Here is a 9,442-nt window from a genome sequence, read left to right as displayed (position 1 = left end):
ATTAACGTATAGCTGTAAAACATTTAAAAGAAGTAATGAAAGTGAAAAAAAAAAAGGAATTGTGTTTAAAAAAACATAAAAGCCATACTTCTTGGACCAATATTAATGGCACGTGCTCTACGCACTCTTCTGAGCAATGTTTCTTGCCACAAGGAGCAAACAAGCAAAAAAAAGAACAGGAAAATGACGTACAAGAGGACACAGACGGATGCTTTTATTATACAGCTTTAATCTGCATTAATACAAATGTTCATTTTGTTTTCACATTTCATATGACAGCTGTAGTGGAGAGAGATGGATGCTTGAAAATGACCTTCAAATTAACCTATTGATCTTGACAATTAAGAGATACTTTGTTGGGATCCTAGAATTCTGGTGGCAGGTGACCAATTGCACATGAAAAAGGATACTCAAGAAACTGACTTTTGTTAGGATGGATTGTCGCAAACTTGAAAGGGAAACTAACACACAGCACAAAGTAGCTAATAGCTCTATCTGCCTTAACACACCCCAGGATCTCAGTGCTGATCCATCAGTTCCCTCAATAAGTAGGTCTTTTGACATATGTTTCATGTTATTATTGAGGAAAAAAATACTAAATGTCAGCCAGATGAGCAACACAGTAACAAGTAGGGCATTTAATCGATAGTGTGTTGAAAAAGACAATTTCATGACAGGATGAGCTGCCTTGAAGATAATTAATACATGAACAGTTCTCCCCACTACACTGGTCAAGCATGCAAGTATTATACACCACTGAGATGGCTGGTACATGTTGACTGATGGTGAAAAGTTGCAGTTATGATGCAGGCTGACTCTGCTTGATGACATGTCTATTCTTGTCATGTGCATCGCAAACAGCAACAGAGCTGCCTGAAAAATTTTGCCCACCCATTTACTGGAATCTGTTGGCTGCACAATTTTGCCCGTGTAAACAGTAACTCTGACGCCATCTGTATGAAAACAAAGTTATGCTTTATTAAACAACTATTCAGACACGGTATTAAAGAACTTGTGTATTTATTTGTTTATTACCTGCTGGTGTTAGAAACACTTCTTTTGGGTAGTGTGTTGAATAGACCTTGGATGACATCTGCTGATGAAATAAAAAAAGAATCTGTTATTGGACAGTCATCATAGACACAACAAATGGAGATGGACAAAACAAAAATCTCAAAACACAATTTGACATATTAATTGCACACATATCTTATTGCAGCTGATCTTGACATAAGCTCTTCAGTTTTTCAAAGGATTCTTGGCTCATTTTGTTGTCAGCAACATTAAAATATTAACACACTGTGAAATTTGGGGTCTTTATATACAGAAACTTGAATGAATTTGCCCTTAAAGTACACATTACAGATGCATATACAATCCATTTCTTTTCCCGGTGGTACACCAGGACAAGAGTAATAATGTGGGTTCAATGTGTCAGAGATCTCAGAAGAACAGATGGGCAGGTATTTCTGTAATTTAAATGTATCCTGTAATGATTAGATTATATCTGGATGAAGGCTAATTACAGATAATACATAGCATTATCAGTGCAATTTGTATTGAATTGGCATGAGCAAAATTTGAGTTTCTATACAAGAACAGGAATGATTGTTGCAGTGCTCTAAATTCACGTCTCATTTTCTATTCAGTAGGATTTATTTTATTTTTCTATCATAAATCTGGCAGTTACCTGTGTCACGTGTAGAACACAGTTGGTCTTGGACAGCAAATATACCAAGAACTGCAGAATTCTACATTTATGTACATGCTTGCTTTCCTTATCTTCTTTCACAGTGTACCTATATTCTTGAAGCAGGTGTACACATCCATTGGAGGCCATGCAGTTCAAAGCCAGATCCACATAAACTGTACAGTCTGTTTTGATCTCTTGTGTGAAAATATTATTAGAGCCAACACTCATTTCAGAAATTCTAAAAAAGTGAGAAAAGAATTATAAACATTTTTAAATAGCATTTTACAAGTTTTCATGAATTCATTACACTTTTTTACTGTCAAATTGCTTGAATTTCCATGTATTCATTATTTGTAGGCACACAAAAATTACTTGATTTCATTTAAATAAGATGGAAAGATAAAATTATGGCAAACCATTTTTAAATGTGAAATCCAAAACTAGAAAAAGTATCATAACACAGCACTGAGCCTATTACTTTGCCTATAATTACAGTAATATACTAATGACTTGAAATTGTAATTGATTCAAAACATATTATCATTTATGGTATTTAGACTCCCAAATTTCTGGGAAAACCACACCGGCTACCCATGTACACACAGATCACCGGTCACGTTGTAATTTACTCACCTGTCACATGTCTGTGTTAGTTTTGTGTTGTCATTGTCATGAATGGCAACATTTTTACACAATGCAGCAAAGGCCTTTGTTTCTTCATAATGCTCATACTGGTCCAGGTTGAGCCATGTGTCACATGACAAAACCCAAATGAAGAGTGTTAGGAAGACAAATGTGACTGTTGTCATCTCAGAGCCTTGCCTTTGACATGCACGCTTCTTAGAGGGACATGTTTTATAGCTTCTTCTCTGCAGCAAAAAAAAGTGTAGCCAAAACAATGAGCCACTCTCATTGGTACATGGAATAACTGTGTTGTTGCTGTTGTAATCTTTTTTTTTTTTTTTTTTAATTAGGAATATCAACTATAACACATGTGTCTGGTTTCCTAAAAATGTTTAATAAAAATGTCTTAGAGTGTTTATTGAGACCAACATAATAAGGGCCTGTAAGTTTTTACAGCTGTTTCTGTAAATCAGCTCTTATATCCATCCACTTTCTTCACTGCTCACTCAGTTTGGAGTTACAGGAATTCTGGATCTATCACAGCTGTAATAGGGTGAAAGGCAGAGGACACCCTCAGTTGTTTGCCAGTCTATGGAAGGGCTAACACAAAGAGACAGACAACTATTCACACTCACATCTATGTCAAATACAGGAGTCTTGAGACTATTTGAGGAAGTTGGAATACCCAGAAAGAAACATCACAAGCCCAGGAAAACTATACAAACTCCACACAGAAAGACATCAGCCAGTCAGTATACTGAAACCCAGGACCTTCACCACTGTACAACAACAGCAACAACAAAAACAATACTACTACTACTACTACTACTACTACTAATAATAATAATAATAATAATAATAACCAAAATAATAATAACAATTTTATTAATATATATAATTTGTTTGTTAATAGAGTAGATTATGTTGAAATTCTTTTATTAGGAATGTGTCCTGGGAAACACAATTGCTAAAATCATTATTAAATATGCTTACAGATTAGTCACAAATGATTATTAGCTTATATAAAATATTGTCTATAAATTAATAATGACAAAAAATAAGTTTTATTTTTAGCAAGAGTATCAATTAGTCCCTAAGAGTTTTGTCTTGAAGGCCATTAAACCAATTACTGTTTTCCTTAAGAAGCAATAAAGAATATAAATGTGATTCAAATTATTGTGTGTGGCACCATGCAGGAAGCTCAGCAGAGGTCTTGGTCACTACTTGATCAGGCCTATTAAAAATAATAATGTTAAATAGGAGCTCTGCATAAAAAAAGTAGTTTCTGCCTTCAAGAATGCAAGTCTCTGTATTTATTAGTATTTTCTCCCAATTAGCTAGTAATCAGTCAGACAGTTGAAACACCCCACCAAGTCTGTTTTTAGAAAGAAACAAAATTTACTGATAAATTAATATGCTAATCAGGAAAAAGACAAAGCATATTCTAGATATAGCAAACACCAAAATTTAATTTGGAATGTTCTTAATGTTTGTTGTGCACAAAGAATGTTGTCATAAAAGCAATCATGTATTACCTTCAACAGTCCCTGGAATGGAGGGCAACTATAGCTGTAAAATAACACAGTTATATGTACTTTAAACTGTGCTTAAATATTTGCTTCATTTTATTATGGTGGATGTGGAAGTTCTGCGCATATATGAAATCTTGACTGAAGACCCCAAAATTTAAAGTGACATTTTAATTTAAAGAGACACCAGCTGCTTAAAAATGCATGATCTGAACGGTCCTTGAACGTATGTGAGTTAAATGTATGCATTCATGCCTTGCAACTAAATCTCCATCTTAGGAGATCAAAAATGTCTGCAAAAATATAAAGAAATAAAGAGATTCAGAAGGCCCTTTTGTAAAATTATCGTGGGACTGTTTGTTTCAAAGGAATATAGAAACTACCGCCCATTCTTTAAAGGGTTGTGACAGAAAAGTGGTAAAAGAATTTAGAGGGACTGAAATTTGTTCCTGTGCAATCCCATGTAATCAACTCAAGAAACTCAACTCAAGAAAATACGTTTGTATTTTAATAATTTGATTGAATGGGATTGCAACAGGTTATCATTGTAGTTTAAAACTTATTTTTATTTATTTATTTTAACTTAGTAACTAAGAAACTTCTGTTCACACAGGCCCTGTTGGTATTAGATTACCCTTAAAAATACCGATGAGAAGTGCCAAATACAATTCCACGGCCCCATATTTTGCAGCAATTATTATATTTACCAGTTGGATAATGTTTCGTAACTTTGGAATTAGCATAAGCTGTCATTTATCTTACTCTTTTAGTAAATAGATTGTTAAGTTTATATTCTTTTGGTATAAAGGCACTGCAAGATGTCAAATGCAGCTGTTACTATTGTATGTATGTGTGTGTGTACTGTACTGACTATAGTACATTTGTCAATGAATTCAAAATTTATGGTATAATATTATAAAATCTTTTGATTTAAGCTCTTAAAGACACAAACTGATTGCCAGCACAAAGCCAGAACTCTCTTTTTAATCAAAAACTTTTTCATTATACCTATGTTAATATTGTACAATGCAATAAAAACTTTCAAACTTGAAAAAGAGTTTGAAATAAAATTTAATTAAATTACTTATGGATCAAGGAATGGCACAGTTCAGTAGCACTGAGATAATACCTTAAATAAACAAACAGAGGAAAGAAAGGAGGCAAGAGAGCAAGAGATCAAAACAAAGCCTTAATTTAATAAACATGTAACAGTTACATGTTGTGACAAAGATGTTAACTAAATTAGACCTTATTATTTTCTGCTTGATGGAATATGCCACCTGTTGCTCTTGTTGTTGTGTTAAAGGATGAAGCAATCTGTTTCTGTATTTAATCCCATGCGGCTCCTTTATTGGACTCTGGTGCAGCTGTCCCAGTGGAATAAATCTATTGGGTAATAAAGTCATGCCTGAAACAGATGTGCACTTATTTGCCTTCCTCAGTTTTTCTTGTCTGTTGTTTTTCTGTATGTGCAATCTTTTGTTTTGTATTGCATCATTGTTCATTTGAACTTCAGAATAGAAGTTTGGTCATTACTGAACCCCATTAATGAAAAGTAAAGAACAATTCCTAATAAAAACTTTCTCGAAAGTTCATAGTAACATGAATCTTAAACAATTCCTATTAACATTTTTTATGAACTAAGTATGGGTAGCCATTTTCAGTTTTACTAGTAGACAGAGTATTAGATTATGTTAGATTTTTAAGTTAAATTATTTTCAAGGTTTAACAAGTATGAATGAATGCACATATTTGTGAAGTAAGGCATATAACAATCAATATCCAGCCCATCAAAAATCACAATGTTTCAATTATGTACTGTTCAATCTAAATGACCAGTATAACATGGGCCTAAACAAGGAATGGGGAAAGAGAGGGCAGATGCCAACAAAAGTTCAGTTAGAGGTACGTCACTGAATGTTGCGTGAAGGTGAAGCACATGATTTATATTTGATTGAATTAGGGGTACTTTATTCAGTATATTCTGTTATGTCACATGAAATGTGGAGGTGGGATTAAATAAGTGTGCACTTTTTCCCACTCCTTTTCGATATGTAACTGAATCAGAACAGGTGAAGCAATATTGAAATCTATTAGCTTTATTTTGTATAGCATTTTTAACTCTTCTTTACTTTGTTAAATGAACTTTGTATATTGTTTAGATGATCGAAATAAATGAACAAACAAACAAATAGAATTAAATGTAAGTTTAATATAAAATATGTATTTGGCAACATCATGGTTGGACTAAGCATCACAAATGTAACTCTACTGTCTTTCACTTGTCACACTGGTCACAACATATGACATTTATTCACATTAACAAACATTATAGGAAGATTGTGTAGTTGCAACCCAGCCCTGGAATTTAAACTCTTAATATTGTATATCATAATTTGATGTCTTTCCCATTATGTGTTTCTTAGTATTTTGTTCTGGCCTAAACAGGATTATATAACATTTTGGCATAAAAATGCAGAAAAGTAGTCCAAAGCTGGAAGCCAAAATAGCAAATATTTCTACAGCCACAGTAAACTTTCCAGGTGAGCTGATATAGGCGGGGATAAATGTGATCCAAACTGCACAGAATATCAGCATGCTAAAGGTGATAAATTTTGCTTCATTAAAGTTATCAGGTAGCTTTCGAGACAAAAAGGCAATTGCAAAACATGATATAGCCAGAAGTCCTATATATCCTAGGACAGCGCAGAACCCTACAGCTGTGCCTGTATCACACTCTAAAATGATTATGTCCTTATACAGTAGCAAATTCCTAAAAGGAAAAGGTGGGTTTATTGTTAACCAAAGTATGCATATCAAAACCTGTATAAAAGTAAAGACCAGAACACTGAGTCTCTGCTGTAGAGGGCCAAACCATTTCATCACATTAGTCCCTGGAAGTGTAGCCCTGAAGGCCATTAAAACTACTATTGTTTTACCAAGAACACAAGAGATGCAGAGCACAAAGGTGATGCCAAATGCTGTGTGTCGCAGCATGCAGGACAATTTGGTTGGCCGTCCGATGAAGGTCAGAGAGCACAGGAAACACAGAGTTAAGGAGAAGAGCAGCAGGAAGCTCAGCTCAGAGTTGTTTGCCCTTACTACTGGGGTTTCTCTGTGACAGTAAAAGACTAATGTTGTAACCATAGTTAGAAAAACTCCCAGCAATGAAAATAACACTAACACTAACCCTAGAATTTCATCATATGCCAGGAATTCTACTTCTTTGGGGATGCAGGCGTCTCGTTGTTTGTTTGACCAGTACTCTGGTGGGCATTTCGCACAGTGTATTGAATCTGCAAAATTAAAAATAAAGTAGGGAATTATCAAACAAACAACCTTTATTTGTCACATACACAATCATACAGAGTACAACATGTAGTGAAATGCTTGTGTCCCAGCTGCGGTCAGGCTACAGACATAGCCGCGCCATTCCAGCATGGGGGGTCTAGCCAGGACCCTTACTGGATAGTGGGTGGGAACTGAACTTGCAATTCCCACTCCAAAGGTGTGTAGCCTTACCAATACAGTATACAGCTGCTTAATATTCTTTGTTTCTTTTTCTATTTATTCACCTGTCACATTACTGATCTCTCCTTCTGGGCAAGGTATGCAGTCATAACAGCAGACTGGCTTTCCTTTCTGAAGGACCTTATGTGTTCCAGGGAGACACATCTCACTGCACACTGACACAGGCACCTCCTACAGGCATAAAAACAATCATATTCATTTTGCACTATCTCTATAGTTAAATAAGGATTTAAAAAACTTAAAAGTTAATATTCATATGAAGATTTCAAACTTCAGTCTCTATGTTACCTCAGTCAACCCACTGCCCCAGACAACCCGGATGTTGTTCATGATAAACTGATTTCTCTCTGGAAGAGACGCATCAAAAATGCCAATGGTTCGTCCCTCCATTGTTCCTCGAATTGTAAACTGTAAATTAACAAGTTCATATCTTGCTGGGGTGTCACCATTTTTGTTAAAATACACCCTTTCCCCTTCTTTTGTTGTAAAATTTACAGTGTTAAGATACTGTAAGACCTAAAAAAGAAATTACATAGAAATTAAATTAAGCATTTCAGCTCTTATCATATTGTCAGAATGAACTGACAGTCACTCACTTGCCATGGGTTAATGTTTTTGGGGTCAGTGCAGCTCCCATTAGAAAAGGACAGTTGATTATTATCACATTTGATCAACATGTCGAGAGCATGAGCCACTGCGTAAACTGACTTGTAGACATTATCAGTAAATCTGAGCTCAGACACATCAGTGAACTGTGATTCAATGTTTTGCAGGCTCTCATGGCCACTACATGGCTGTTTTTGAGTGTTTACAGTTCTATTGAGAGAGCAGTCAAACACTTCTTCCCAGAATTCCCTAACAAACTGACTATCGGGGAACTGTGAGGGGTACAGCTGCTTTAGATACTTCTCTAGCCCTGAGATCTTAGCTTTAGGGCTGGTGAAGCCTAATGAGCCCACCAGGATTTTGTGTCCCTCACTGTCAGTCAGAGAGTGATCTGTGATCCATGCATCACTGCCAATCCACTGGAGTCCTGTAATGTTATGCTTGTACAGCTCAGTAGCCAGCAATTTAATTTCTCTGTGAGACATAAAAGCCATAATAACTTTGGAAGTGGACTGCTTAATGATTTCTATTATTCTCTGTAGTCTGTTTGGTGGATCTGATGATGAAAATGCTTCAGAATACTCAATACACACTCCATATTCTTTTGCAGCTTGGATAAATGCTGCTATGCCACTGAAGCCATATTCATTATCCACAGCTAATGCCCCAACCCAGGACCATCCAAAGTGCTTGACCAGCTTTGCAAGAGCTCTGCTCTGGTAGTAGTCACTGGGAATAGTTCTGAAAAAAGTAGGGTACTCTTTCCTGTTGCTCAGACAGGCACAGGTGGCAAAATGGCTGATCTGCATAGAAATATACAAATATCTGAATAGCATTGGCAGAGCAAACATTAAATATTGCCATTTTAGGCTTATGCATTACCTGTAGCTATAATTTTACTCTTGCAATTTTGCGAGAGAACTGTAGAGGTGCAAAAGTGCAATATGAAAAGTGAAATTACACTTAAATGACTTGTTTTCTTTGACTTACCACAGGTATATGAAACCTTCCAACAACCTGTGCAAATGCAATAGTTGGGCTTGATCCAGAATGTCCCAAGATTGCTTGCACCGTCTCAGTGCAGCTGTCCTCACCAAGTTCTCTATTTAACCCACTCAGCAGTGTCAGTGCTGCTCTCAGTATGTCCATGGTTCCACAGTTATCATAAATCTTATAGCCAAGTTTAACATTAGACAGCATGTGGGGATTTTTGTTGATTTCATTTATGGCAAAGATCATTGTTTGAGCAAATTGAAATTCTCTAAAATTAAAGCTGTAATTATTAATAAAAGTAACAAAAACTTTATGTTAAAGGTTCCAATTTAGAACAAAATACACACAAGCATAAACTCTTTAAAATGAAACGTAAATTTAACAAATTTCTCATATAAAATAGGATATAGGATAAACAATACATACTTTTTGCATTTTCGAAATTCTGGCATTGTCTGAAATGTGT

General features: G+C 35.4%; 2 protein-coding genes across 3 annotated transcripts; both read right to left on the bottom strand.

The window, feature by feature from the left end:
- Positions 1–217: 217 nt before the first annotated feature.
- LOC106097071 (uncharacterized) lies at positions 218–2,509 on the bottom strand. 2 transcript variants are annotated; one of them, XM_019367257.2, is made up of 4 exons: positions 2,327–2,509; positions 1,691–1,931; positions 1,036–1,096; positions 218–953 (listed from the first exon to the last, which is right to left on the bottom strand). In XM_019367257.2, the coding sequence occupies exons 1-4, from the start codon at positions 2,500–2,502 to the stop codon at positions 316–318; spliced, it is 1,116 nt and encodes a 371-aa protein (XP_019222802.1). In that variant the 5' UTR covers positions 2,503–2,509; the 3' UTR covers positions 218–315. The 2 variants fall into 2 exon arrangements, with proteins under 2 accessions (XP_019222802.1, XP_025753626.1); XM_025897841.1 differs by having other exon boundaries at positions 1,036–1,093.
- Positions 2,510–6,222: 3,713 nt separating this feature from the next.
- LOC100711892 (extracellular calcium-sensing receptor-like) lies at positions 6,223–9,249 on the bottom strand. Its single transcript, XM_025898409.1, has 5 exons — positions 8,974–9,249; positions 7,974–8,786; positions 7,666–7,893; positions 7,422–7,545; positions 6,223–7,142 (listed from the first exon to the last, which is right to left on the bottom strand). Exons 1-5 carry the CDS (start codon positions 9,220–9,222, stop codon positions 6,223–6,225), a joined length of 2,334 nt encoding a protein of 777 aa, XP_025754194.1. The 5' UTR covers positions 9,223–9,249.
- Positions 9,250–9,442: the final 193 nt, after the last annotated feature.

This window comes from Oreochromis niloticus, linkage group LG14, assembly GCF_001858045.2.
Source record: "Oreochromis niloticus isolate F11D_XX linkage group LG14, O_niloticus_UMD_NMBU, whole genome shotgun sequence".
Lineage (NCBI taxonomy): Eukaryota > Metazoa > Chordata > Actinopteri > Cichliformes > Cichlidae > Oreochromis > Oreochromis niloticus.
The sequence above is the reverse complement of the archived record's forward strand: the minus strand, read 5'-3'. Positions and strand labels throughout refer to the sequence as shown.

What these genes read in the sequence shown, in the direction of transcription:
- LOC106097071 (XM_019367257.2), bottom strand. Translation starts at nt 2,502, where the DNA reads ATGACAACAGTCACATTTGTCTTCCTAACACTCTTCATTTGGGTTTTG. An exon ending in CTAACACAGACATGTGACAG is followed by an intron (nt 1,932 to 2,326) that starts GTGAGTAAATTA and finishes TCACTTTTTTAG; the next exon opens with AATTTCTGAAATGAGTGTTG. An exon ending in GTGTTCTACACGTGACACAG is followed by an intron (nt 1,097 to 1,690) that starts GTAACTGCCAGA and finishes TTATTTCATCAG; the next exon opens with CAGATGTCATCCAAGGTCTA.
- LOC100711892 (XM_025898409.1), bottom strand. Translation starts at nt 9,222, where the DNA reads ATGATCTTTGCCATAAATGAAATCAACAAAAATCCCCACATGCTGTCT. An exon ending in GGGGCAGTGGGTTGACTGAG is followed by an intron (nt 7,546 to 7,665) that starts GTAACATAGAGA and finishes TGCCTGTAGGAG; the next exon opens with GTGCCTGTGTCAGTGTGCAG. An exon ending in AGAGATCAGTAATGTGACAG is followed by an intron (nt 7,143 to 7,421) that starts GTGAATAAATAG and finishes TTAATTTTGCAG; the next exon opens with ATTCAATACACTGTGCGAAA.